Raw genomic sequence first — 27,838 nt, forward strand, 5'->3', positions numbered from 1 at the left:
TTGATTAGAAAGACGAGTGCTTCATTACTTCCTCTTCTCTTCTTCTTCTTGGTGGGGGGGGGGGGGGGGGGGGACGTTGTTTGGGGGGTCTGAGGAGTGATGGCAGATGTTCTAACTTCCAAATAAGATTTAGTGCAGTAAACAACTAATTACCTCGTCGGAAATTCGGTCCCAGACTACCTTATGGTTTCCCACTGCATAACGATTCAGATGCTAATGTCCTCGTTCGACTTTTTCACTTATTTCCATTCTGTGTTTACAGGACTCTATAGTGTTGAAAGCTTAATTATGTATGGTTGTCACACTCCTTGGCCTTAGGGTCAAGGTAAGGTTAGGGTTGGGGTCAAGGTTCACATTGAGGCCATGTTCTGTTGCCATGTGATTAAGGTTCAAGTTCAATGCAGGACACAGATTCTGTGGGACTAAAATATCTTCAGACCTTGAGTCAATTAGTGGAAAAACAATATTACTACACTATACTGGAGTATACGACACCATAATACAGACTTGTAGCAGGATTTCAGAACGTAGAAAGACACCCATTATGACATGTCATCTTTTTTCAATCAATGCCCTTCTGCCATAACAAAGACATCAACATATCCAAAAAAAGGGCAACGTCACACGCTTCTCGGTAGGCTAACAAGCCAACATAGGATTCATACTCTCGCATTCTCAGACAAACCACCCTCAAAAAAAGCGAGATAGAGATAGAGAATATTAACCTTCTTGGTTCCGCCGAGACGCTTCCATATTTAGAAGTGAGTGGGAGGGGGAACGTCTGGGTGGACTGGGTTGGGGGGCCGACGGGGCCAGCCTCGCTCCACACCCTCCCTCGTACCTCCGTGCTCATTTCCAATCAACCAGTCGAGCTGCTGGGGAGACGAGGGCGCCCGAGACCCCTCTGTAGCGCGCATGAGAGGTCCTCGTAATAAGGCCGGATGATATTGGGGGCAATTCACACATTAGGGAGGTGAACTGAGCTGATAACTCAAGTCTGCCAAGCCTGCATTCACATGCAGAGGACCGAGGGGGGGGGGGTTGGCAGGGGGGGGGGGGGGGGGGGGGTTGGGTGGGGAGGGGAGGGGCAAGGGGGGAGGGGGAGGGGGGAGGAAGTGGTGAGCAGGGTTCAGGGTAGAGGAAAAGATGTCTCCTTAACACATGACTGGGTTAAGGAGACATCTGGGTGATTTTTTGGGGGGTGGATCCTAGGGATGGATGAACATCAAGGCTCATTATTCCAGTATGGGAATAAAGACGTCAGGTTTAAGGAAAGGGTAGCGTTTACGAATGAGGGCCCCATTTTGAAGTACTGGCGCTGTGGACTGTATCTACTAGACTGCTGGAGAATGGGGGCCTGTATGACCAGAGACCACGGTTCAAACACAAGCCTACAGGCAGCCTACATGTTAAACAGTATCAACAGCCTTAACGACTGCTTCCACTCAATGGAACTGGAAGGGAATTACTGGAACACACAGAATCTAAAACTGTCAAATTCCCAAAAACTTCGAACCACGTCATCTGCAACAACACACTAGTCATCTGGAACAATCACCCCAACACTAACTACAGCCCAACTATTGTCTATCACCATGTCCTTTTTTCTCTTTGTTGCTGATTCCATTATACCAAGTGAAATCCCTTCTAATTAAGAGAGTCTGGAAGTCAGCAGAAAGGCCTGATGGCAGTTATGGCACACTGCCTCCAGTGGCCTGGGGGTCGGGGTTGGGGGTCGTGGGTGGTTGTGTGGTAGTTTGCGCCTCAGCCGGGGTCTGTGTGCCTGTCCTGAGATGCTCTCAGACACCCTTCAGAATCATCACATCTCTGCTCTGTTATGGCTCTCTGGCCTGGGGGGCTGAACAACTGCAGACTGAACAACAACTGAACTGCGCAGACCACTGAAGATAATTTGGGAGGGGCTATATACCAATAAAAGAGAGAAGATGAAAACTCTATGGAAGATGGAGTTTGGGTATTTTTATTATTTGAGGGAGTTGAAAGGACGACCAAGATACACCCAAGTCTGGCAGAGGAGTAAATACTCCAATAATGTGGCACAGTGGCATAGTACCTTGCACTGCCACCTCCCAGCAAGAAGGTCATCTGCACGATTCCTGCTCCGGGCCCTGTCGGTGTTCAGGTGGACTATCTCCTGGGTCTTTCTGCATGGAGTTTGCATGCCCTCCCCATGCTCACTTGGGTTCCCTCCATAAAAGAACACCAATATAAAAACCTACAGAACATATTGCTTCCTGCCCATGTCCCTGGCCAGCACACGGGGTGGGCACATGACTTGGACCCTGGGCGCTGCAGACGTGGCTGCCCACAGCTCCTGGCTGCCCACAGCTCGTGGCTGCCCACAGCTCCTGGCTGCCCACAGCTCCTGGCTGCCCACAGCTCCTGGGGCTGCCCTGGGAGGAAGGACAGCAGGACGGGACAAAAGGTGGAGACTTACTTCTCCGGTAGACACTCTTGGTGTGTGTGTGTGTTCTGCCGCTTCCTGCATGCGTTTATGTGTGTGTCCACACTATTAGATGAATAAAGGATTGTTCTCTCCTTCTAATATTGATATCCCCTCTGCTTATTTTCACCCAGGAAGCCTCCATCCTGGACATTACCAGAAATCTAAAAATACCTGACAGAAGGAGAAAATACACAGGCCTGAGCCCACCTGTTCTGAAGCTCTTAAGGGAAGGGTTTTACTCATAACCACCAGATGTTGTGTCATGATGAGTCACCTTGTAACCTTTCACTGGGCACCCTGCCGTTCCCAACTGTCCTTGTGTCACCCGGACAATCACAACCCAGAGTTACAAGATGGATAATGACATCATGAAGCTTGAATGCCTTGAGAGGAAAACTGCGGTTGAAATGAGGTACAGCTTTCCCCCCAATGGGAACAATTGATTATTCAGTCAATTGTTACAGTGTTACATTTCATTATTACTGAGACAATTTCGAGTGATTAATCACTCCTTTTATTCACTCAATGAAAAGAAAGGAGGCCAAACACATCTGTTTCCACCATGAAAAGAAAACACACAAGTGTTGCTGTTTACATCCTAGCATTTCTTATCGTTTTCATCAGTTGGTCACTGAACATTTTCGAACCACATTATTGCATTCTGCTCATTCAAGGTCATTTGCAGACTACGTCTCACTTTGCTAACAGAGAGACAAGTCTCAATCATCCGCAGAGTGACTGACAGCGCCTTTAAAGTCCAGGCCTGCTAGATTTACGGAGACCTTTTAGAATAAAGAGGCTGCTGCAGACCAGTTCGGGACAAAGTAACCAACCGGAGGAGGCTGCAGCTGCCATACCAACACGCATCCCCGGACCCGCCTTGCATCCCTCGGCTTGCCTGCATCATGCATGGCCACCAACCTCTTGTGCTGAGGACCCGGGCATGTCTTGACATCCACACAGAATATCACAGGTGAAATACGCGCCATTTATGACATTAACCTTCATTATAAGAGATTATGCAGCACCGTTTGCTTGTAACAATGTCGGAAAATGTGGACGCAAAAAAAATCAGCAGCGGAATGTTTGCTGCCTGCGTTGGGTATTGGAGAGACAGAAGGCGTCAAGTTGGCTATAACCAACACCTCGCGCCGAGCGACGCCCATTCAGTTCGTTAAGCGACAAAAGCGCGCCACCGCATCAGCAGTCTATTTATCCAGGACTATGTAAAATCCGTGAGACCCATTAAAAACATGACATTTCCTCACTTTAAATTACAAGATTTGCCTGAAACCTTTTGGTGATCCTCAATGGGAATCGGAGACTGCACTCGCCGATGCAGGCCATTGGTTGGATATATCAGTTACTGATAGTCTTAAATCTAATATATCATTAATAACAAATTTAATATAGCCAACTCACCACATAGCCTACCTCAAGGCTTTTTTCTACGGTGAACGTTTCGTCTGCAGATCCACAAGGAAGAGTCCTTATAATAACCTTATAATAAGTGATGGTACGTGGCAGTTAATTTCTGCAAGAAAAAATATAAACTGAAAGAATGGTGATCAACCAATTTGATTCCAAGTCGGTGATGCGCTTAAATCGTCACGGCTTAATCGTCACTTAAAAAATGCAAGTGAATATTTTCGTCCGTCACCGCGTGAACGGATAGGCTCGCCTCTCACGGTTAGTCGAAGGCTCCGTGTTTAGTATCCCGATCACTGCTCAAACCACGGCAAAAGAGGGAGCCTACTGCGTCCGTCCTAATGCTCCGAGTCCTGTACCGAAGGAAGACTCTCTCTCTCTCTTGTTCTCTCTCTCTCTCTCTCTCTCTCTCTCTCTCTCTCTCTCTCTCTCTCTCTCTCTCTCTCTCTCTCTCTCTCTCTCTCTCTTCTCGTTCTCTCTGTCTCTCTCTCAGCTATGACTTCAGACGTCCAAGCGCCAAAGAACCGTGACCTGTTCGCAGGAGAGTAGAGAAGGGTTGGAAATGACAAACCAATTTAGAGGTGGATGCTCGGTTGAGCTGAGTGCTGAGCAGGGCGACGCAGGCGGGCTGTGGTCCTCATTTTGGTCTGCAGAGGGAGAGTGGTGGTCCGGGAGAAAACATGGATCTGGATCAGATGCCTGACATGTGGACACGGGCTCCATCTGCTGTCAAGAAAAGCTATACCCTGTCAAATAAATAAATAAATAAATAATTAAATAAAGGGAACATCCTAATTAGCATTAGGCTTTGACGTTACTTTGAGGTCTGTTTCCTGTTTTACTGCGGTGGACAATGCCATTCATGGTCATAAAGAGATTCAGTAAATACGTTCACAATAGTAGTGTCAATGATGTTCTTTTAAAACGAATTTTAAATCAATGTTATTTTGTGCTTCTAGCCAGACAACTGTGGATTCCTAGATTTGGCTGTCGTTGGCTAAGGCTATTTGGAATTAATTAAAGAACAGGTGTGTGCCTACACGCGCGACTCCAGATCACAGAGAGCACAAATGACGTGTGCCGTTTTCGGGCTACGATATCTGTACAGCTGATATCGTTTTTTACCCGCTTGTAAACCTTAACTGATTTTACATATAACGATAGTCCGCCATTATTTTATGGAAACCATACGGAGAGAACGGTGAGACTTGCCGGTGACAATGAGTACGCCGGGGACCTGTTGATAGCCTACGTAATGTAGCCCCACTACGACGCTGCAATGGAGGTAAAATAACGGTGACATCGGTGTTGGACACCTTCAGTGGAGTCGTTAATTTTTCTATCAAATATCAATTCGTTTTTATTTTCAACCGAGTAAATCAAAATCGTGGATATTAGAATTTTCGAGTAGGCCTACTCTGAATTGATTCAAAAGTAGGCTATCATTCGATCCTGTCCTACTTGGAAACTAACTACTGCCACTTGTAGGATAGGCTACTGTAGAACATAATGTAGCCTACTTTGTCAACGTCGTGACAAATATTGCCAACAACAGCTTGCTGTGTTGCCAAAAAAAAGCCTTTCAGGATAGAACATAAAAAAAATTGAACCAAACCTTTGGGGAGTAAGATTTAAATTGGAAGTGTAGGCTATAGCCGGAATCTTTAGTTGTCATATGCCAGCGTCAATGCCTAATTTGTTTTGCTTGTTTACTGCATACAATGACCGGCAATTGAACACACCAACTTGTCCTCATGTATTTTGGATAGCCAACTCAAAATGGTGGTGAGACCGTATGTCAACCTTAATCACCGTTCCCCTTAAAGCCATTTGGAGATGAAGTCTAAATCCTTCGCTAAGAGCCTTACTTGACTCTGGAGACACCTCCAAACTAGCCAGTCTGTTACTGTCTTCAGTTAGCTTATATGGTAATGGAGTGAAACTAGACATATTGTACAATGCTGTAGCCTATTACATAAATTGAAAGGGGTACATAGATGAATAGATTAGGCAGAAACGCTCTGCTGAACATGATTTTCCAGACCTCAATGGAGAGCATATAGCAGCTTAGACACAGGAAGAGGACTCGAGTCAGATCAATGAAGGTGGATCCCCCAACATTGCAGGTCTCAGACATCAATGAGAGCCACTGACAGGCATGGGAGAGAGGATCGCTGAATATTTCCCTGAGGAAGAGAAGACCAGAACGGATCAATGATGGAAACCCTGGGTAAGGCTTTAACCGTAGGCTTGTCTCGGATTAAGAATCAACGTTGTGCTCCAATACCATAAAGCAATTTGTAAAAGTAATGCCTAGAGACTATATGTTTGGACAGGGTTGCCCTAGGACTTGAGCTGCATTCAAAACAATACAGCCTAGTAGTCTAACATTAGTACTCAATCATTAACACTCAAATTCGCATTTCTAGTTTCAGAATTCTAGTTTCTAACTGGGTCGCTGTCAGTTAGCGCTCATGGAAAAGCACCACACTTTTGTACTAGACCTACTCCCCCACGGGGGGTGTGTTGTTGTCTCGTCAACAACCTTGTTGTGCTGTTTCCATCCCAGACATGCAGCGAGCCCTGGAGGCGGTGGAGCGGCTGCAGGCCAAGCTGAAGGAGAGAGGGGAGGCCCCCACGAGGGAGAAGCTGGCCCTGCTGAAGACGGTGCTGCAGAGCCCTCTCTTCCACCACATCCTCACCATGCAGCAGACCCAGCTGCCACTGGGAACACAGGTGTGTGTGTGTGTGTGTGTGTGTGTGTGTGTGTGTGTGTGTGTGTGTGTGTGTGTGTGTGTGTGTGTGTGTGTGTGTGTGTGTGTGTGTGTGTGTGTGTGTGTGTGTGTGTGTGTGTGTGTGTGTGTGTGTGTGTGTGTGTGTGTGTGTGTGTGTGTGTGTGTGTGTGTGTGTGTGTGTGTGTGTGTGTGTGTGTGTGTGTGTGTGTGTGTGTGTGTGTGTGTGTTAGATATTTAACTTAAAGGGTACATAGTGTAGTTAGCTAATGTTTATTTAGCAAGTTTCACAGAAATCTGCAAAAAACGAGGCTAGTACTATTACGCCGGTCGCTGCTTGTCATGAACGCAGAAGCCTGATAGTGTCCTTTTGCCCTCCTGACCCCCACCCCTTTTTCCTCCCTGCCATTTTCTCTCTCCTTCTCCTCCTTCCTCTTATCTTTCATGGTGCCCCTTTCCTCCTCCTCCGTGTCTCTCCCTGCCCTCACCTCCACATGCCCTCCTCTTCTCTTCCTGTCCTGGTTCTCTACTCCCCCATCCCTCCCTCCCTCCTTACGCAGGTCAACCGGATCACCAAGTCGGCGTCCCTGAACAGCGGCCTGTGCCAGGGCATGGCTCTGAACCTGCGAACGCTGAGTCACAGTGACTCCTACACTTGGGCCCAGCAGAACCACAGCCCAAACCTCACCTGCACTAGCAGGTCCCTCCAGCGCGGCGGCATCAGCGGCAGTTTCTCCTCGGTGACCAACACGTACCTGGAGTCCCAACACGCCAGAGACCAAGGGGAGCTCACACACTCCGTGTCCGAGGTGATGATTCACACAAAAGAAATCTTTCACAGTTGTAACAAGCTGCAGTGACCTCTGTATGATTATCGTTATTATTTTCATGTATTCAATTGGTTTTATCTTTCCAGTTCTGCACCCCGCCGCGAATATCTCGTACCTTATCGATGGGGAGAAACCTGTCAGCTATTGCTAATGAGGTGAGGCCCTCATTAGGAGGAACCTTTGATGCTCATCTTGTTAAAACTGCTATTTTCTTTACCTCCCAACCCTCTTCCCTTCGCAATCCCCGTTAAACCTCTCCACCAAACCTTCCAACGACCTCCCCATCCCCCCTCCCCCCTATTTCAGAGGCGACACGTGGAGATGATCGCGCTGGAGAACGACGGGCAGGGTCTGGGCTTTGGCATAGTGGGAGGGAGGAGCACGGGGGTCATGGTGAAGACCATCCTCCCTTCAGGAGCCGCTGGACAGGTACGGCTACGTCCGCCTACGTGCACCCTCACTGCGTCACTACCCCTCAAAGAAGCACCACACCTGACTCCGCTGAAGCACAACCCCATGCCCCAAACCCAACACGGCGCCCCTCGTCTGCAGGACAAGCGGCTGCGCAGCGGCGACCAGCTGCTCCGCATCGGGGACGAGGACCTGGAGGGTATGGGCAGCGAGGAAGTGGCGCAAGTGCTGCGCAACGCCGGCACCCGGGTCAAGCTGCTCATCGCCAGGAACATCATCACGGGCACCGACCACTCCATGCCTACCCTCGGTCTGCAGCAGGAGACGGACTCCGAGGTGTGTGTGTGTGTTTGTGTGCGAACAGTACAGTGTGTGTTAACTTGGCTGTAGCAGTCTGTAGGTAGCAGACTAGCAGTACATGATCGTAGAGTGTAAATAAGGTAATGCTTTACTGGATGTGGTCCCCTTGTTGCAGGTGGGTGAAATAGAGGAGGATTATGAGTTTGATGTCCAGTTTACCAAGAACAGCCTGGGACTGGGAGTCACCATCACTGCTTGCCAAGGGTACCTCAACTCAGGTAGGGTGCAACATTTAGCACTAAACATGTACTGGAGATGAGGATCCTTTCTGACTATTAGCTAAGTTAGTTTAGGAAACACAAAGAATATTTAGTTAGGAGTGGAAGGGAAAGTTTTTCACGTCAACTCAAATCTGAATTTCTTTTCAGGGTTGACCCTGGTTTCTAAATTAGTTTGTTTTGTTTGTTGTTTTATTTTGAGGCTACTGTTAGTTGAAGTTGTGTGTGTGTGTGTGTGTTTCCATCCCAGTGGCCCCGGGCGGGGTGATGGTGAAGAGCATAGTGAAGGGCAGCACTGTGGACCAGGATGGACGCATCCACATCGGAGACAGGATCTTAACTGTGAGTGATGTTCTCCATGACAGGAAGAGTGGGGGGGGGGGGGGGGGGGACATCATTGCCATCATCTTACAGACTGTTTTAGAATTTTATGTCAAATGCATAAGGTTTTTTATATTGGGTTTTTGTTATTGGGTAATATCAAAGCCACACTCATACTCCCTCCCTCCCTCCCCCCCAGGTGGACCGGGTGAGCCTGCAGGGCTGCAGCGAGCAGAAGGCCCTGGAGGTGTTGAGGAAGACCGGTTCCAAGGTGCACCTGCGTCTGGCCCGGGCGCCCCTCCGCCTGGAGGACCTGCTGCCTCCGCCCCCGCTCCGCCCCGCCCTCCGCCACGCCCACAGCTGCCGGGAGCCCCCCCTCCGGAGGCTCAACCAGATCCAAGAGACAGGTACGAGGGCCAGACCGGTCCATGGGGCCTTTGTGTGTGTGTGTGTGTGGAGGGTCTGGAGAGGTGGGAAGGGTGTAGGGGTCTGCCGTGTTTTGTGATCATCCTCATACATCTGACACTTAGTATCACATACTGTGTTGATTTGATGGAAATTCCTTCAAGCTCCTAATGGGGTGTGTGTGTGTGTGTGTGCGTGCGCGTGTCCCCTCGGATCACAGGAAGCGTTCTCTCCTTGCTCGACATCGCCAAGAGAGCCGCCTATGCCTGCGTCAAAGACCCCCCGCAGGAGTCCAGAGATGGTGAGCCCCGACACGCGCTCCGCCCTGACATCGTTAGGTGGGATTTCCAGCAGGCTCCCACTCTGCGCTTACTCCAGCAAAGTGTGTTTATTCAACTCTGCTGATTTCCAATGATCTTTCTCGCTTCCTCTCTCTCTTTCTCAGCACAGGGTATTTATAGCTGCTTGGACTTGATTAGAGACTTCGTTTAATTGGCTCTGATCGCTTCAAGGCTGAGATGTGCAGCTTTTGAGGAGACAGTGTGGGGAAAGATGGGGTGTGTGTGTGTGTGTGAAGACAAAGTGGGAGATGTGTGTGTGTGTGAAGACACCAGGATGATTGTGTGCCGGCATGTTTCTCAGCAGTGAAGCTCACACAGGCAGAGGAGGAGGATCTGAGGAGGAGGTGGCAGCGCGCGCTCGGACCCAGATACCAAGTGGTGGTGTGTTTCCTCACTTAGAACTAGTCTGAAAGGAATCTCTCCCTCTTTTTCACTGTTAGATCCTCTCTGTCTCTCACATTTGAAATGAAGTGTGCACAGAGCTGCCATGTAGACAGCAGACTGCACCATTTGAGGTTTTCAACTTTTTACCCACCCCCCCCCCCCAGGTGTGCCAGCTGGAGAGATTCAGTGAGACCAGCGGCCTGGGCATCAGCCTGGAGGCCAGGGCAGGCCACCACTACCTCTGCTCTGTCCTGCCCGAGGGCCCTGTGGGCCAGGGAGGCAAGATCTACACCGGGGACAAGATCCTGGAGGTGATCCATCCATACGTCACTCTTGTAGATGTTTAGGGTGATTTGCATGACTTAATTATCAGAAATGTATGGATTGCATCCTGTAATCCTTACAGGATCCTTACACATACTTGCACAATGACATTCATGTGTGTACTTAGCATATGCTTTGATCGAAAGCGATGTTTCTATCAGTGAAAAGCAGCTGCTGACGCACCGCGTGTTTGATCCGCGCGTGCGGCCCCCTGGTGTGTGTGTCCCCCCTGGTGTGTGTCTGTCCCCCCCGGTGTGTGTCTGTCCCCCCCGGTGTGTGTCTGTCCCCCCCGGTGTGTGTCTGTCCCCCCGGTGTGTGTCTGTCCCCCCTGGTGTGTGTCTGTCCCCCCCGGTGTGTGTCTGTCCCCCCCGGTGTGTGTCTGTCCCCCCTGGTGTGTGTCTGTCCCCCCCGGTGTGTGTCTGCCCCCCCTGGTGTGTGTCTGTCCCCCCTGGTGTGTGTCTGCCCCCCCTGGTGTGTGTCTGCCCCCCCTGGTGTGTGTCTGCCCCCCCTGGTGTGTGTCTGTCCCCCCCGGTGTGTGTCTGTCCCCCCCCGGTGTGTGTCTGTCCCCCCCGGTGTGTGTCTGTCCCCCCTGGTGTGTGTCTGTCCCCCCCGGTGTGTGTCTGTCCCCCCCCGGTGTGTGTCTGTCCCCCCCGGTGTGTGTCTGTCCCCCCCGGTGTGTGTCTGTCCCCCCAGGTGAACGGGATCCCTCTGGTCGGGGAGACCCACAGGGAGGTGGTGAGCGTCCTGAGGGAGCTGCCGGTGTGTGTGTGTATGGTGTGCTGTCGCCTCGTGCCCCCCCCGCCCATCGACAGCGACGACGAGGAGGACTTCCACCTCAGCCTCAAAGAGCTGCTGGCCGAGTTCAACGACAAGGTAGAGGGATGAGATGGAGGGAGGAAGGGATGAAGGCAGGCGAGGGAGGGAGGGTTAGGGTATAGGGAAGAGAAACGATGAAAGTAAAGAGCGAGTGCGTTTGTTTCACACTGATCTACCCAGCATGTCCCTCTTCCTTCTCCGCCTGCCCAGTTGGACCACGGCTGCTGTATTCTTCCTGGTGTTGCTCAGGATTATGGGAAACGTAGTTTGCCCCCGGTCTCGCCCCCCCTGGCCATGTGGGAGAGGGACGCACAAGTGGTGGAGCTGCAGAAAGGAGAGGAAGGCCTGGGCTTCAGCATCCTGGACTACCAGGTGAGATCACATGGATCATCGGAACCCCAGCGCTAAACCCTACCTCCTATGAACCTGGAAGATCGGAGAGGATTATGTGTAATCTTAGGTGGAATAGCTTCCAGATGGTTTCTGAATAACTGGTTGGCACTGCATCTCTAGAATTTCCAGTTGTTCGAAAAACAAAGAGGAGGATGGGTCTAAGCGGTAGATTTGAGACTAGATGTAGATTTCGGCTGAACGGTGGAATACTGTGATGGAAAGCCTTGAGATACTTCCTCTGTTAATGGGCCCAGTGGAACAACCACCCCACACTTCAGTGCACTATATAAAATGTCCTTCTCCATGCATTTATTCCTCCCTCCCTCAATCCTTCACTCCATCCATCTGTCCATCCTCTGCTTTCCCTTCTATATCCATTCCCTCCTCCATCTGTTCATCCTTGTCTCTCCCCCAGGACCCAGAGGACTCTGCTAAGACGGTCCTGGTGATCCGGTCACTGGTTCCTGGGGGCGTAGCGGATATGGACGGCAGCTTGCTGCCCGGCGACCGCCTCATGTTCGTCAACGACACGGACCTGGAGAGCGCCAGTCTGGACCACGCCGTCCAGGTCCTAAAGTCCACCTCCTACGGCACCGTGCGCATCGGCGTCGCCAAACCACTGCCGGTAATGTCACCAGTAATACCTTCTGCATCTCACTGATGTGTTAAGTCAGGAAGTCACATCCCACATTATTTATGGGACTTATTAAACTGTTAACTTCTTTTCCTAGTTTTATCTTTTCAAAACGTTTTGATAGGGATACTTAAGAGCTTGTTGATATTGTTGTGTGTTGCAAGAAAACCGCTGAAGGAAGCATTATGGAGGAACCCCACCAGCCCTCTGTTAACGTTAATACCCCCGTTGTTGTAGTGGTCATTGTCTAACAACACTCCAACATCATGTCACAGAGGATGAGGGGAGTTTCTGTCCACCCACCCTGGTGGTTCCCTCTCTCTGCTCTTGTGTTGTGCACTGTGGCTTGGTAACGAGGAGCCCAGCGTCCGGTTACAAGCCGTCTGAATATTTAATGCTCTCCATGAAGGAACACAATGCTAGACCGCACTACCAGGGACAGAGGGATAGAGACAGAGAAGGAGAAGGTGTCCTATTCACCTTCACCCCCTTTTTAGTGCGTTAGCATCGACGCTAGCGCACACCGAAACCCACCCATATATTTGGGTTTCTTTTTTTCACGTAACTCTCTGACCCCGTTCAACTTTGACCCCTCAGCTGGACGCGTGCGGCCTGGAGCCCATCCCGGAGAGAGAGACTCCCCCGGCGAGGGAAGAGAATGACAGGCCGCCCTCGGCCCAGCTAGCCGCACAGCCGCACGCTAACACCTGCACGTCTGAGAGGAACAGCCAGCAGCACTACGAGCTAAAGGTACGGTCTCAGATGTCCCCCCTCACATCCTCACACACTCCCACACGGCCCCAGCCATGTTTGCGGTATGCCCTTGCCTGGTTCCTCATCTTAAACTCATCTCAATCTTTGACATTTCTTCTGATGGATTTAAAGATGGTTCATTTGTCGGGGGAGGGGACCGCAGGCGGTGCATGAAACCGTAACATTTCACTTCACCGTTTCGTTATTTTATCCCCTCAGACGGCTTCTAAGTGGTCTCTGTTCTGACACCGAAATATGCTTCGGTGGAAGGCGGCTCTTCATAACACTGAAGACCATGCTCCGTTTCCTAATAAGCACTTGAAAATACAAGGTCTGCGTTTTCTACACTGCAAAGCTGTCTTTTAGATGATGTCATCGCTCCCCTCGCAGGGTTACTGGGGTTTGTGTTCAAATGATCTCCGAGTGGGCGTCAGAGGTGTCTCTCTGCGGCTTGATCTTTACCTGGCTTGTTTCAGGTGTCCCGAGAGTTTAGCTCCCTGCTGTATCAGTATCACTGGGTCAGGCATGGAGAAAGTGCCCCGTGTCGATGACCGGCTCTTCCATTGTGCGTCAGTCCTGTGCTCCGCTAACCGCTCAACCAGCTCCATGTTCAGCCTTTCACTCCCCTGCCATCACTTGATTGTAATTGCCGAGGCTGCGGATTACTCAGTGGTTTTAAGTAGAGATGTAGGCGGAGGATAGGGCAGGCATACACACACGTTCATCCATGGTTTCCCGAAGCGCGCATACACACACACACGCGCATACACACACACACACACACACACACACACACACACACACAAAGGGGCACGCACACATTCTTTCACACCTATCGTGTTCCACCATGGGAGTTGTTTGAATTCCATAGCTCTGATGTCAGCAGAGGCAGGTTCCTGTGAAGGCTGCTATACTTCTGAAGTACTTCCTGTGTGAACATTTTCAAAGAGGAGCTCTTTCAAGGCCCTCCACAGTGCTCCTCAATGCTCCCTGGAACCACTTGAGATCCTTATATTCTCTGGTCGGGTTCCATCTCCGAGCTTCTAAGGAGGCCTCTATCTCCAAATCTGGCGGTGCTCGAAAAAAACCTTTCTTCCATGTCTACTGAATGACATCTGCAAAGCATTTGATTCTTCAAGTTTCAAGTTGACGTCTCACGGGCTGGTGATGTTTGTTAACCCAGCCGTGTCGTTCAGGATTTGTCATGTATTGGCGTGCATATAAAACACATCGCCAAAGAGCTCGTCCTGTGAGACATTGACCATTTTGATGTTTTATTTCCTATTTGCGCTCAGTTTATTTGTGCCTCCCCAACGTTCATGTGTCTGTTTGTGTCTTTTCTCCTGTCAGGAAGAGAAGCCGCAGCAGAGCTACGGCAACATGGAGGTGGCCAATAAGACGCAGGCTCCGCCCCTTCCCAGAAGCAGTTTTGAGAGGACAATAACGGTTGTCCGGGGCAACCGTAGCCTTGGTATGTTAACAGTGTTTTTCATGGCGTTGGCGTCTCTGTGTGTGTACATCATTGGTACGGCGATGATAGATGGTTTGGAGGTCACGGATGATTTTTGAGTGTGTATCCAGGGAGAGAAGGGAAAAAGAGAGTGGGGGGGGGGCAGGAAAAACAGGGAGGGGAAGAGAGACAGTGAGAGAGAAAGAGAGAGAGGAATAACAACAAAGCATGAGCTGGCCTGTACTTTTCATGATGCGTACCATGCAATGTCTGTGGTGGCGTTATGTTTCCTATTTGTTGAATGTAAATGAAACAGAAACAGTTGTGGTATTGTTAGCACGTGCGATTGGAAGACTGTATTTTGAGAGTGGTACTGTATGTGTTTGTTTGACCTTCCTACAACGAATGTACAGTTTGTAAAGTTGCTCCGAGGAGAGCAATCGGCTGTGGAATGTAAAATGAGTGAAATGAGATACTTTCAAACTGAAATTGAGTGGAGTTAAGCTGGAAAATGTTGCACTTTTTTTCAAGGGCACTATGCTGTGAAATTACGTATGTGGAAAGAAATTGCCATGGAATCAAACTGTGCTGGTTGCTAATAGCTACTCTAGCACTGCTACAGTATTACATTATTTTAGGTGTCATATTTTTAGCAGGCTGGTAGAATTCTGTTCTGGTTTTGTACTGTAGTTGGCAAACAAACAGGTTGTTTTTGAGATAGTGCTGCAGAACGTTATTTATGAATGCTCAGTCAGAATGTCCTTGCGTGAGCATCCATAGCGTATGAATGGTTAAGGAATTGTGGTTGCTTTCTAGTATTATTTTTGTCTGTTCTAAAGCTGCTTGTTAAAAAAGTTAGTACTTCAAAGTTGAGGTGTTTTTGAAAAATAACCTTCATACTGTTTTAATAAGATAAATGATTTTAAGAAAATATGTAGAAAATGTATGGATTTTAAAGATTGATGACGAGGGAGATTGTTTTGCCTTGTGAGAATCCCCCAGTCCTCTCTGTACTGTAGTCTCTATCATTGGTGTACAGTAGTTCTGTATAATACTATTACTCTGTAGTTCAAATTCTTGGCTGTTTTTCAAAATTAGTTTGATATGGGTATTGTAAGCGGAGATCTTGTTAATGGAATTAGATTATTGGAATTAGATTATTTGTTTGCTATTCCATCCCAGTTTTTGTCCTTCATGTGCCCATAGTAAAGTCATGGTTGTGCTGTACCTGAATTTGTCCAAACATTTCTCTCTGTAGCTTCTGTCAAGTGTCTCTTAACTGTTGCGTCTGCAGCCGGAAAACCCATTGTATTCCATGCACTATGATTGTATTGTAATTTGAATGTAACAAGAAACCGCAATAAAGCCTCCATTTGACCAAAATAATTCTAAAGCCCTTTTGAAAGTCATTTCTTTTACCAACATCAAATTATGTACGACCATAGTGTTGTGGTGCTGTGTCATGGCGTTTGGTGGAGTGCAGACCTGAGTCAAATACTGTACTCTCAGATACTTTAGGTGCTTTCATAGTCCAAGCAAATTATTACACTTATTTTTACTTGACCCAGGTCTGCTTTAGTATGTCTGAATTCACACACCTGTTTCCTGTCGCACATAAAGATCCCCAAGTAGGTGTGTGTGTGTGTGTGTGTGCAGCTGTAATCCTCCTTGTGCCCTGATTAACCTGAGAGTGAGGGGCACTTTGCAGCCTGTTTGTGTGGAAGTATGTGCTGGCATTAGCCCAACTCTCCCTGCTAAACCCCTCTAGTCACCTGTACCCTTAATGTGTGTGTGTGTGTGCGTGAACTGTGTGTGTATGTGTGCCTGAGCTGTTGTGTATGTATATAATGTGTGTGTGTGGACACGTGTGTGTGTGTGTGTGTGTGTGTGTGCGCTGGCAGGGATGACCGTGAGCGCCATAAAGGACGGCTCGGCCATCCTGGTGCGCAGCGTGGTCCACGGAGGCTCCATCAGCCAGGACGGCAGGCTGGGGGTGGGGGACAGCATCCTGGCCCTCAACGGGGAGGCCACCACCTGCCTCACCAACGCCAAGGCCAGGGCCATGCTCCGCCAGCACTCTGTCATAGGGCCCGACATGAGGTGAGGAGGACACGCACACGTCAGCAAATCAAACCCACCATCACACTAACTCCAGGCTGACAGTCCCTCTATCCAACCCTTATCTTTCTGTCAGCTTGAAAAGTGTATCTTTCTGTCACATAAAAAAGAACTCCTTGTCGGACCGCTTGTTTCCAGTAGAGCAATCCTTGTCTGACAGGTTAGTCGTAGGAAATAGAACTTGACCTCCAAAGATCCCTGTAAAAGGTGCGTTGTGGAACGACCCAAAGTTTCCGTCTGAGGGACAAACGTTGTAGCACTCTTGTTTTTCCTGGATAGTATTCAGCTGGACCAGACCGTTTCTTATGAACCAGGTGCTTCTTTTTAGATCTTCTCCACCAGCTGTTGGTGATGAGGGTTGCAGTTATGAGTGAGTACGGTTTTTATGTGGCCACATGGACACCGACTTCCAACTGGCCTGCACCAGCGGTGTCACCGTCTGCATGACTCACCTCTGTGCATGGCTCTGTCAACATTGTTTGACGTCACTGGAATTCATCCTTTATTTTTATTTTACTGTGTGTTAACGAGCCATGGCTGTTATTTACTTTGATGGACACATGCACACTAGATCTTCTATCTTTATACAACCTTGGGGGGGGGAAAAAATCTTTCTCTTGATAGAAAACATGCATGAGAGATTTATACCTGGGATTTACACCTCGGGTGTGGTTCTGACTAATAGTGTTTTTAAGCTCTCTCACACGCCTCTTCACCTCTCTCTCACACACACACACACAGCACGCACACACGGCACACACAGTCAGTGGATAGAATAACTCAGAGATGGGCTGAGGCATTGTTTTGGCAGCATAAAAGAAAGACAAGTCCACTCTGCACGTTAAGTGGTTGTCAGAAGGAACTCAAACCTGCCCTCCGTGATCTCTGTGAGGCCATGCTGTAGCACATCCCAACACAGCTCTCTCTGTCTCTCTGTCTTTGTCTCTCTCTCTCATATACTCCTCTCACTCCATTTTCATGTCCCTTAATCCTTGTTTCGCTTGTTTTTCCTCCATTTCTCTTGCTCTCTTTTATTCACTCACTGGATCACTTACTCTTTCCTTCCTTTCCCGCCATCCTAACTCTCTCCTGCTCCACCTCTTTCCCTGCCTCCCCCTTCCTGTCCCTGTCTCCTCCCTCTCTCTCCAGTGTGACGTATGTCCCAGCTTCTCAGGTGGAGGAGCACCGAGCCCGTCTGGCTCAGGCCCCCCTGGCAGCCGTCACAGTGGATGGGCCATCACACTCACCCATCCCCCCCACACCCTCTCCTGAACCAGCCTGGGCCCCAACACCACACCCAGGACCAGGACTCGCAGCAAGACCACACCCAGGACCAGACACTGGACCAGGACTCGCAGCAAGACCATGCCCAGGACCAGACACTGGACCAGGACTCGCTCCAAGACCACACCCAGGACCAGACACTGGACCAGGACTCGCACCGAAACCACGCCCAGGATCAACACCAACACCAGGACCAGCACCAGAAATATCCTCAACTCCAGCCTCCAACACAAGGTAGAGAGGGGTGGTATTTAAACGTATTCAAACTGTATCTGAGCCTAAACCTTTAGACTCAGTAGGGTTGTTGTTGGACGTGTTTTGGATGCAACAAGCAGTTCCTGCAGTCCTCTGTGGCTGGTCCTTAAACCCTTATTCTGCTTCTCACCCTGAAGCCTCTGGTGCTGGGTTATTTTTAGCCATCCGTCGATTTCAGTGCTGACTGTCAGTGAAAATGAATACTCTCGTCCCCCCCCCCCCTCTCTCTCTCCTGCTCTCTTTCTCTCCCTCTCTCTTTTTTTCTTCTTTTTCCTCCTAACCCATTTGTTACACCTCCTCTAGGCCCATCCCCCTCTAGCTTCCTGCTGGGTATATATACTGTACCACCATCAGTCACTATAGACTTATTACCTCCACTGCATGGTGGACTAAACGTATTCATGAGAAACACACACACACACACACACACAAACAAACACATACACCAGCCACCACAGTGTGACATCCCCAGCACAAATGTGTAGTGTTTATTTCATTTTTTTTCCGCTGGGACTTTTTTCTTCTTAGAAACACTGAAGTTTGGGCCACATCCTCCCTCTACAGGATTAGAATTATGCCTTTGTCCTTCTGTCAGCTTGACTCAGCCCCTGACTAAGAGAGTGGGAACAGTCCATTGAAGCTGACCCAGTCACATCTTTCACACCCTTCCATAATGGGGGAAATATACTTATTTTTTCTTCTAAATTCCGTGATTGGATGCGTGAAAGCTTTTCTGACATTACGTCGCAGCACTATAGCATCGCTCACCAGCGATACGACAGAGTCATATTTTGGGGGGTTGCACGCTGATATCCAGCAACTGCTGCGCTTTGAAGTCCTAACGATTCTCCATCTTCCGCCATCCTCCCGCCACAGGGGCCGCTTCCCCAAGCCTCAGCCCCAGGAGGAGAGGAGAGGAGATGGAGAGAGCACGGAGGTGAAGAGACGGGACAAGGGGGGAGCGCAGGTCAAGGCCAAGGCGGTCGAAGGGAGAGAGGGAGGAAGAGGAGAGGAGGAGGGGGAGGAGGCGCAGTGCCCCACCATCTTGTCCTGGAGCGAGCCTCGAAGGTCAGGGAGCCTGTCTCACATTAATCATGTCCGCGTCATTAAAAACCCATTCAGGTGGATGACAAAATCATCCGTCAAGAATATATTTTTCGGTGATGACAGACAGGTAGATTGTCTAGTCTAGTACATCCACAGTCTTGAAAGTACTCTGCTATGTTGTGTTTGTTTGTGTTCATCAGTCAAACCGGGTGACCTTTTGACAGACATTGGGTGCGTTTGTTTTCCCCCCCCTCCAGGGTGCAGCTGAGGCGTGGGGTGCCAGGCCAGTGTCTGGGCATCGGTATCATGGGGGGTAAGGGGATCGGCAGCAGACTGAGCAGCGGGGAGATGATGAGGGGCATCCTCATCAAACACATCACCCCTGACAGCCCCGCCGGGCTCAACGGCACCCTCAAGACTGGGGACAGGATCCTGGAGGTAAAGGGGGGAGGGGTGGAGGCAGAGAGAGTGTGTGTGTGCGTGTGTATCTGCATGCGTGTAGAATATTTGAGCTTGCTTTTTTGGGGTGAATTGTTGTTGTGTGTGTGTGTGTGTGTGTGTGACCCCCTCAGGTAGGTGACGTGGACCTGAGAGACGCCAGTCATGAGCAGGCAGTGGAGGCCATCCGCAGAGCTGGAGACTCTGTGGTCTTCCTGGTGCAGACCGGCCACCACAAACCTCAGGTCAGTCCCACTGTCTAGTACGCACACACACACACACACACATGCTGACGCATGTGTACACTCGGATGCACCCGCGCTCTGACTCATGGCTGAAAAAGACGGCGACACACGCTCACACACACTTTGCACCTCCCCATCCCCACCCCTCTCTCTCCCAACAGTCTCCTGTGCTCTCTAACCACGAGAGGCTCGCTACTCACACCAGCTCTCACAACAACAAGGTGGGCTGCTCCTCCCTCATGCTCACCTTCTCTGCTGCATGGCGGTCATGTTTAAGTCATGCTAGATCTATACTACCATAGATAGACACCTCACCCAGTAACGTCTCTTTCCAAACAATATTCCGCATATCGTGTATGTTTTTTGATGTTCAATTGTGTATCCTGCGTATTGTGTCGGTGTGAGAATCTAGATGGTGGAATATTGTTTATTTCTAGGAGAGGTCGTTTTTCTGTTTGCTCCCGTGTCTGTTCGTGCCTGAGTGTCTTGTGTCCTGTGTCTCCCTCCCACCACCTGGACTAGGAACCAGAGACTCACTGTGGCCTGTTCCTTAGTCTCTCCCCCACCAACCCCTTCACTCCCACCCCCTTTAAGGTTCGTACACACTTGCACGCCTGTGTGTGTGTGTGTGTGATGGTCTCTGTGAGGGTGTGTTAAATTGCTTCGTTTTTATTATCCAGTTTATAGCCTTCCCTACATCTTAGATTCCTTCTCTGCTAGCACACTGAGCTAGCTTTGGGGTGTGTTCAGTCAATGCCTGGAGGGCCCCTGAGGCATCTAACTCTGCCTGTTCAATAATAAAAGACTGTTCCTCCCCTGATACCCCAGCCAACAGCCAATAGGACAGCCAAGAAAAGCCCCACAACAGCTGCTCCACCAATGGCAGGGGACGACACAGAGGACGAGTTTGGCTACAGTTGGAGTATGTTGTCACGTTGTGTGATGTTGACCACGGCCCGTCACACGCGCATGAGCAACATCGCCACCACACACACCTGCTCACCGCCACACATCGTTCAGTCACTTAGCAGACGCTTTAGTCCAACAGCAACATAGCCACAGTTGTCCAGAGAGGGCGAACCGACTGTAAATCCCATTCCACTTCCATCCAGGCAAAGTTACAAACACTCTCTCTCTCACACACACACACACACACACCCTAACCCTTTGCACCCCGCCCCCTTCAGAGAAGATGATGCAGAGGTATGGCAGCCTGCCAGGGGAGCTTCACATGATGGAGCTGGAGAGGGGGCGGGGCGAGGCCCGGGGCCTGGGCGAGGCCCGGGGCCTGGGGCTGCACCTGACAGGGAACCGGGACAGCTCCCGCGCCCGCATGAGCGTCTACGTGGCCGGGCTGGACCCCCAGGGGCCGGCGGGCGCCGACGGGCGCCTACGGGTGGGCGACGAGATCCTAGAGGTGAGATGGGAGGAGAGAGGGGGAGGGGAGCAGGAAGGAGAGAGGTGGGGAGGGGACAGGTGGAGGAAGGAAAAAAAGAAAACACAAAACACAAAAAGAACTTTCTGCACTTCTTCGTTGGTTCACGGTTAAGTGACAGTACGGCAATTCTTATCCCTATCTGGTGTAGATTAACGGTCAGATCCTGTATGGACGAAGCTACCAGAACGCCTCCTCCATCATCAACAGTGCTCCATGTAAAGTCAAGATCATCTTCATCAGGTACGCCCACACTGTCTGGTACTAATCATCCAGCTCCTACTGTTCTCTACATGGCTGCTGCAGTTAGGAGGATGTGGATGGAATGGTAAACAATGTGTTTATTTGTCTCGCGGCTGATTGATCAGGAATCCTGCCGCCTTAAACCAGATGGCAGTGGGACCCACGGGAGACTATGTGGACTTGCTGAACTCCGAGACCAAGGTACACACACACACACACACACACACACACACAGACACTACACACAAACATTAAGGTTACTGAAATGTGCAGGCCAGAAAAATCAATTTTATGTTTTGTCATTGTTTTTCTCTCTCCCATAGACAGATGTGTCTCCTACCTCAGTCAATGTCGGCTTGTTCAGAGACGTCCATGATGTTGTTTTGGCTCAGGTACTCACACACACTCACTCACTCACACACACACACACACACTGGCTCACACACACAGGCTATGGTTAGCTGAGATTGTATTGTGTTTGTGGTTGAGTTCTAATGTATGTCCCTCACTCTTGGGGAAAGGATCATGTGGGTCTGGGGCTTCTTCTGAGGGAGCAAGAGACCAAGGAAGGAGCCATCGTCAGATCTCTGATACCTCAGAGCACAGCGAGCGTGGTACTGTAGGCCCACAGTCTCTCTCTTTCTCCCTCTTTGTATATCTTGCTCAGAGTCACTCTCTTTCTCCTTTGTTTCTCTCTCTCGTGGTCACAGCTACCGTATTTCTTAGATTAAACGCCACCCTCAGTTTAACCGCAGAAAGGCCGCATTAATCAAAGAAATACGGTACTTTCTCTTTTTCTTTCTTTCTCTCTCTGTCAGTCAGTCTCTCATAATCACTCATTTCCTGTCTATCACAAATGTGTGTGTGTGTTGAAATCCAAGTCTGAGGCCATCCTGTCACTTGATAGGATGGCAGGATAAGACCAGGTGACAGGATCCTGGCTGTGGACAACGAGCCTGTGGTGGGACTGGCGTTGGATAAGGTGGGAAGCGTTCACACACTCCTCACACAAGCTCACACACACACAAACACACACACATACATATGTGAATAATTATTTCTCTGTCTCTATTTCTGTCTTTTTTTTCTCTCTGCCTTTTTCCTCTAGGTCTCTAGTTTACTACGGAAATCAAAGAGCACAGTCAAGCTCTCAATCAGTTCCTGTCATCATAACCCCCTGTCCTCCTCTTCCTCCAACAACCCCCTCCCCCTTTCCTCCTCCTCCAATCAGCCCCTCCCCCTCTCCTCCTCTTCCTCCAACAACCCCCTCCCCCTCTCGTCCTCCAACAACCTCCTCCCCCTCTCCTCCGATCACCCCCTCTCCTCTTCCTCCAATCACCCCCTCCCACTCTCCTCCTCTTCTTCCATCAACCATCCCATCCCCATCTCCTCCACGGCTTCGTTGGTGAGAAAATCTTCTGCTGGGCGATCTGATTGGCCCGTGGCTGACTCAGCAACCCCTGACCTCCTGAGCTGTCCAATCATACCAGGGTGTGAGACCACCATAGAGATCTGTAAGGGGAATATTGGACTTGGCCTCAGCATCGTAGGTGGCTATGACACACTGCTGGTAGGTGTGTGTGTGTGTGTGTGTGTGTGCTTACATGCTAAAAAAAGAAGTCTTTGCTAAAAATCTTTGACAATATTTTCACACACTGTAAGCACTTCACTGTTTTGTCCACCAGGGGGCAGTAATTATCCATGAAGTGAATGCTGGGGGGGCAGCTCAGAGGGATGGGAGACTGTGGGCTGGAGACCAGATCCAAGAGGTATAGTCCAACACACACATGCGCACACACTCAAATAAAAACTCATATCCAGTTAATCCTATAGTTTTGACAGCAGATCCTACCCTGGTTCATAACATCACACAGTATCAGGCCAAACTATATCTGTTCAGAACTGCTCAACTCCCTCTTTCTACCACCCTCCCTCCCTCACCTCCACCTCTCCCGCCGCCCCGCCCGTCCTCCCAGGTGAACGGCATGGACCTGCGGCAGGCCTCCCACGAGGAGGCCATCGCCGTGCTGCGTCTGACCCCCCAGCGCCTGCGCCTCATCGTGTTCAGGCACCAGGAGGCCTACCAGGAGGAGGACCTGTGGGACGTTTTCTCCCTGGAGCTCCAACCCCGACGGGGACAGGGCCTGGGCCTCGCCACCGTGGGCAAGAGGTGAGAGGAGGCTGGGGCTGGGGCTCTGGCTGGGGCTCTGGCTGGGGCTGGGGCTGTGGTTGGGGCTGAGGCTGTGGCTGGAGTTAGTACAGCTTCGTCAACACATTATGATCCGTGAAATAGGAGCACATTTGTAAGGCCACAGCTTAGCAACACAGGTTTTGTATGGAGCTGCATGTGAAGGTGATCTCTTCAGTGACCCCTCCACGTGTCCGACAGTAATGACACGGGCATCTTCGTTTCGGAGATCGTCCGCGGAGGGCCGGCTGACATGGACGGCAGGCTGTTGCTGGGCGACCAGATCCTTTCAATCAACGGGGAGGACGTGAAAGCGGCGGAGCAGGAACACGTGGGGGTGCTGCTGCAGGTTTGACACACACACTTACACACACACACACACACACACACATACACACACCAGATCCCTTGGGTTACGTGGTTCCTTATTGACTCTACGTCACACGTAAAAAAGAAACTCACTTTCTCGAAGAGCCTGTTCTGACCTTTGACCTTTGCCTCTTGTGAGACTTCTGACCTCTCCCCTTACTGTGTCTGGGTCCACTCAGAACTGCCAGGGGGTTGTCCAATTAGAGGTGGCTCGCTTCAAACCAGGACTGCACTACTCTCTAGGAAGCCATGTGTCTGTGGTATGCAAACATTTCAACAATGAATCCTGGCAATGTACCTGTACATTTTCCGAGTTCTAATTCAGTAAGAGAGTTTTGTACTTGGAATGATAATGGATGTTTGTTTCCGGGCGGTTGTTCTTCAGAGTGGTGACTCGGACTGTTCCACTCTGACTCCATCCAGCACTGGTGACACCCTCCCCCTCCAGAGGGCGACAGAGAGCAGAGGTACGCACCCCTACAAGAGACTCAGACAACACGACTTGATGCTTCAAATATTCACAGCAATGTTCTGTTGGTATTGTTTTCTTCAAATATAGAAATATGATTTATGACAACTGATACTGTCTTGATGCTGATTGTGCTCCCTTCTCAGGGTTTGAAGGTCGTCAGCCCAGGACAGTGGTCATCCACAAGGTGGGACAGCAGCTTCTGAAGGAATTCACACATTTGTCAGATGATGGCTGTAGTACAGGGTAGTGGCAGCAGATGCTATAGACAGACAGACAGGTACTTTTGGGGAAAACACAAATTATACTCCAGTTATACTGTACAGCAGTGGTGTATCAAAACAATACAGTGAAGCTGGTGAAGTATTTACAGTGATCATTATGCAGGGAACAGATTTTCCATTTTCCTGGAGGCATGAGGAAAGAGGTTCCCCCCTCCTATGTTAAGTGTCAACTAGACATCAGTCTTTGCTGTGGTTCCCACCCTGTATATAACTCTGACGTCACTGTAGTGCTTTATAAATGGCCAGACTGTAATATACAGGGGGAACCACTTTCCTCAGGCCTCCAGGGAAATCTGTTCCCCCTGTGTTCTCAGTGTGAAAGACAGAGAGAAGCCTAAAGCAGAGTACAATAGAGTACAGTACAGTTTAGGAGAGTCCTGAATGAGACAATTTTATATATATATATAAACTTTTTCAAAACTTTTTTTTCAAAACTTTTAATTTCACAAAACGTTTTTAGTTTCACAAAACTTTTTTAGTTTCACAAAACTTTTTTCAAACATTTAGAAACTTTTTTTTCAAAACTTTTTACAAACCTTTAGAAATGTATTTACTACAGCCACACCAATAATTGTGTCAGCCCCACCATGAAACAAGCAAGAAAATAGTGTGTTCTATTTTGTATGTATTCATATTGAAATTCAGACATTGTTTTGAGCCCACGACTGTATGGATTACTTACTGTTGCAAATAACCTAGACCCATGGGACAGGTCAAGTTCAATTTGGGTCAGTTAATTTTGCACTTTGGGACAGTGGGGGAAAAAAGTGAGTTGCGAGCCCTGGGTGGGGGGGTGACCTGGGTGGGGGTGTGACCTGGGTGGGGGTGTGACCTGGGTGGGGGGTGACCTGGGTGGGGGGGTGACCTGGGTGGGGGTGTGACCTGCAACCTTTTCACTGTGTTCATCCAGAGGCCTGGGGACTCTCTGGGCATCAGTGTGGCAGGTGGGGTGGGCAGTCCCCATGGCGACCTCCCTCTCTTCATTGCTTCCATGGACACCACCGGACTGGCCGCCAGGACGCAGAAACTACAGGTGGGGGGGCAGAGGGGGCACCCAATTTGTAATTTCCCTTTGTGCCTGTCAGTGTACACGTATGGTGTGTTCACTTAGACTTTGTGTGGCTTATTGGTGTGTCTGGTGCTGTCAATAGCATTCATCCATCAATCAAATGTAACACTTTGGTGTGTGTGTGTGTGTATAGACTGGAGACAGGATGGTCAGTATTAATGGGGTGCCCACTGAGGGAATGACTCACGTCCATGCAGGAGCTCTGCTGAAGAACACCTGTGGGACCATCACTTTTCAGGTATCATCCCACACAACATACTCTGTTCCAACCTCGCCCCATAGATGTATCCGTTCCCCCATCACAGTGTGTGTGTGTGTCTGTAAAGGTGGTATCGGGGTCTGGAGGGTGTGGCATGCTGGATCAGAGTGAGGACGTGACTGACCCCTCATCAGGACTGCCCAGTGGAGTCCCAGCTTGCTCCAACAGCCTCTGGTGGGGGTTCCTTCATTCTGCCATAGCCTGACTCTAGACTACAACTGTGTTCAGCCCTAATGTGGTTAACAACACCCCCTCTTCCACTTTTTCTCAGCGCCCGTGTGTATAAAACCATCACCCTGGACAGGGGCTCGTCTGGGCTGGGCTTCAGCATCGTGGGGGGGTTCGGCAGCCCCCATGGAGACCTGCCCATTTATGTCAAAACAGTCTTTGGCAAGGTAGGATTACCTGGGGTTTAAACCTGGGCTTTTTACTGAACTGGATCCTGGAAGTGGTCTGTATAACACGATGATGACAGAAACCTGGATGTGATTTGTGTATAAAATGTGATTGACTATATCCTGGAAGTGATCTGTTTAACTGTGATTGATTGGATCCTGGAAGTGATCTGTTTAACTGTGATTGATTGGATCCTGGAAGTGATCAGTTTAACTGTGATTGATTGGATCCTGGAAGTGATCTGTCCAGCATGGTGACAGACTGGTCTGTCATGCTCTCTCCAGGGGGCAGCCCTGGAAGACGGCAGACTGAAGGGCGGCGATCAGATCATTGCCGTCAACGGACACTGTCTGGAGGGAGTGTCGCACGCCGAGGCCGTCGACATTCTGAAGAGAACCAAGGGAACCGTAGTCCTCACCGTGCTCTCCTGAACGCTGCGTCCCGCTTTGATGATGTCATCCGCACATGTGGTAGCGTAGAAGGTAGATGTCAGTCACACAGCTTATCCCCTGCTCTAAAAGCTAAACTTCAACCCATCTGAATGTAGAAGTGCTTCTGACTAGCTTGACAGTAAATGACTGCAGGCTTACATACAGTACACACAGCAAAACATCTCTACAGACTATACACACCTTCAAGAAAAATGATGAAAAGGATTGTAAGTACTTACGAGTTACTTTAAGTACTTAAAATCAGAATATTCATTGTCATTGCATTCTATTAGAGCTTACATGCCCAACCACAGTTTAGTAGGCCACTAATAAGATTAAGTCTGCATAATAAGACAAGTGGCAAATTCATGCAATCAAGTGATTCTGCCAATCTTTTATGGGGCAATAAGCTTTTACAAGATTTTCCTTCTAGAACTTCCATTGGATAGCATGTCTCCTGTATGCTTGTTTCTACCTGATCGCGGGGTCCCACACAATTTTTTTTTTCTTTTTACTGTAACTCAGTACTTACACTCTTTGAATAATATTTATCTTCACAATGTTGTAAAACGCATTTTATTTAAGTGATAATACAGATTTTTACTGATACTTATTTTATAGACACGACTTTCAACTGGCAAGTATTATTATGGTGTGTGCGAGAGAACTTGGCTTGTTAATACATTTAGCATGATTTATTCTTTTATTTATACACTGTATTATTTTTAACGATTATGGAACATCTATTTATACACAACAATGTCTGTAGCATTTTGTTTCTGTCATAATTTGTGTGGTTTCTTTCTGTGTAGAAAAGTCTCTGTGGACTTCTGTGGATCTGATTTTATATTGTATGTTTTATTTAAGAGTTAATCATTCAAAAAAAAAAAAAATCATGTGATTGTAAGCTCGGTGGGAAAGCAGTTTTGTTTGTTTCTGTACGAGCCCTACATGTGTGTTATCTTTATGCAATCCTATTAAATGTCCCTTTGGTAGAGTTTAGACCAAAGAGATACTTTACAGTACTAGATGATCAAATGA

General features: G+C 49.2%; 2 protein-coding genes across 2 annotated transcripts in view; one reads left to right on the forward strand and one right to left on the reverse strand.

Annotated features, from left to right (window-relative positions):
* Positions 1–4,238, reverse strand: part of adgrl3.1 (adhesion G protein-coupled receptor L3.1) — a 73,157-nt gene extending 68,919 nt beyond the window's left edge. Inside the window, exon 1 of the mRNA XM_067250311.1 lies at positions 3,890–4,238. The gene's annotated coding sequence lies outside the window, so the exon portion shown is untranslated. The remainder of the gene's footprint in view (positions 1–3,889) is intronic.
* Positions 4,239–5,674: 1,436 nt separating this feature from the next.
* Positions 5,675–26,797, forward strand: si:dkey-92j12.5 (multiple PDZ domain protein). Its single transcript, XM_067250312.1, has 43 exons — positions 5,675–5,680; positions 6,398–6,631; positions 7,188–7,436; positions 7,544–7,612; positions 7,764–7,886; positions 8,010–8,204; positions 8,344–8,446; positions 8,697–8,788; positions 8,967–9,174; positions 9,393–9,473; positions 9,815–9,894; positions 10,062–10,208; positions 10,915–11,094; positions 11,248–11,409; positions 11,846–12,067; positions 12,662–12,814; positions 13,294–13,335; positions 14,168–14,288; positions 16,169–16,367; positions 17,535–17,610; positions 17,663–17,916; positions 18,801–18,992; positions 19,229–19,409; positions 19,544–19,654; positions 19,816–19,875; positions 20,177–20,248; positions 20,483–20,576; positions 20,842–21,071; positions 21,241–21,332; positions 21,458–21,533; positions 21,656–21,724; positions 21,854–21,946; positions 22,240–22,314; positions 22,441–22,600; positions 22,724–22,902; positions 23,018–23,101; positions 23,309–23,502; positions 23,722–23,869; positions 25,553–25,675; positions 25,845–25,949; positions 26,038–26,144; positions 26,242–26,365; positions 26,651–26,797. The coding sequence occupies exons 1-43, from the start codon at positions 5,675–5,677 to the stop codon at positions 26,795–26,797; spliced, it is 5,712 nt and encodes a 1,903-aa protein (XP_067106413.1).
* Positions 26,798–27,838: the final 1,041 nt, after the last annotated feature.

The sequence above is a fragment of the Osmerus mordax genome, chromosome 14 (assembly GCF_038355195.1).
Source record: "Osmerus mordax isolate fOsmMor3 chromosome 14, fOsmMor3.pri, whole genome shotgun sequence".
Lineage (NCBI taxonomy): Eukaryota > Metazoa > Chordata > Actinopteri > Osmeriformes > Osmeridae > Osmerus > Osmerus mordax.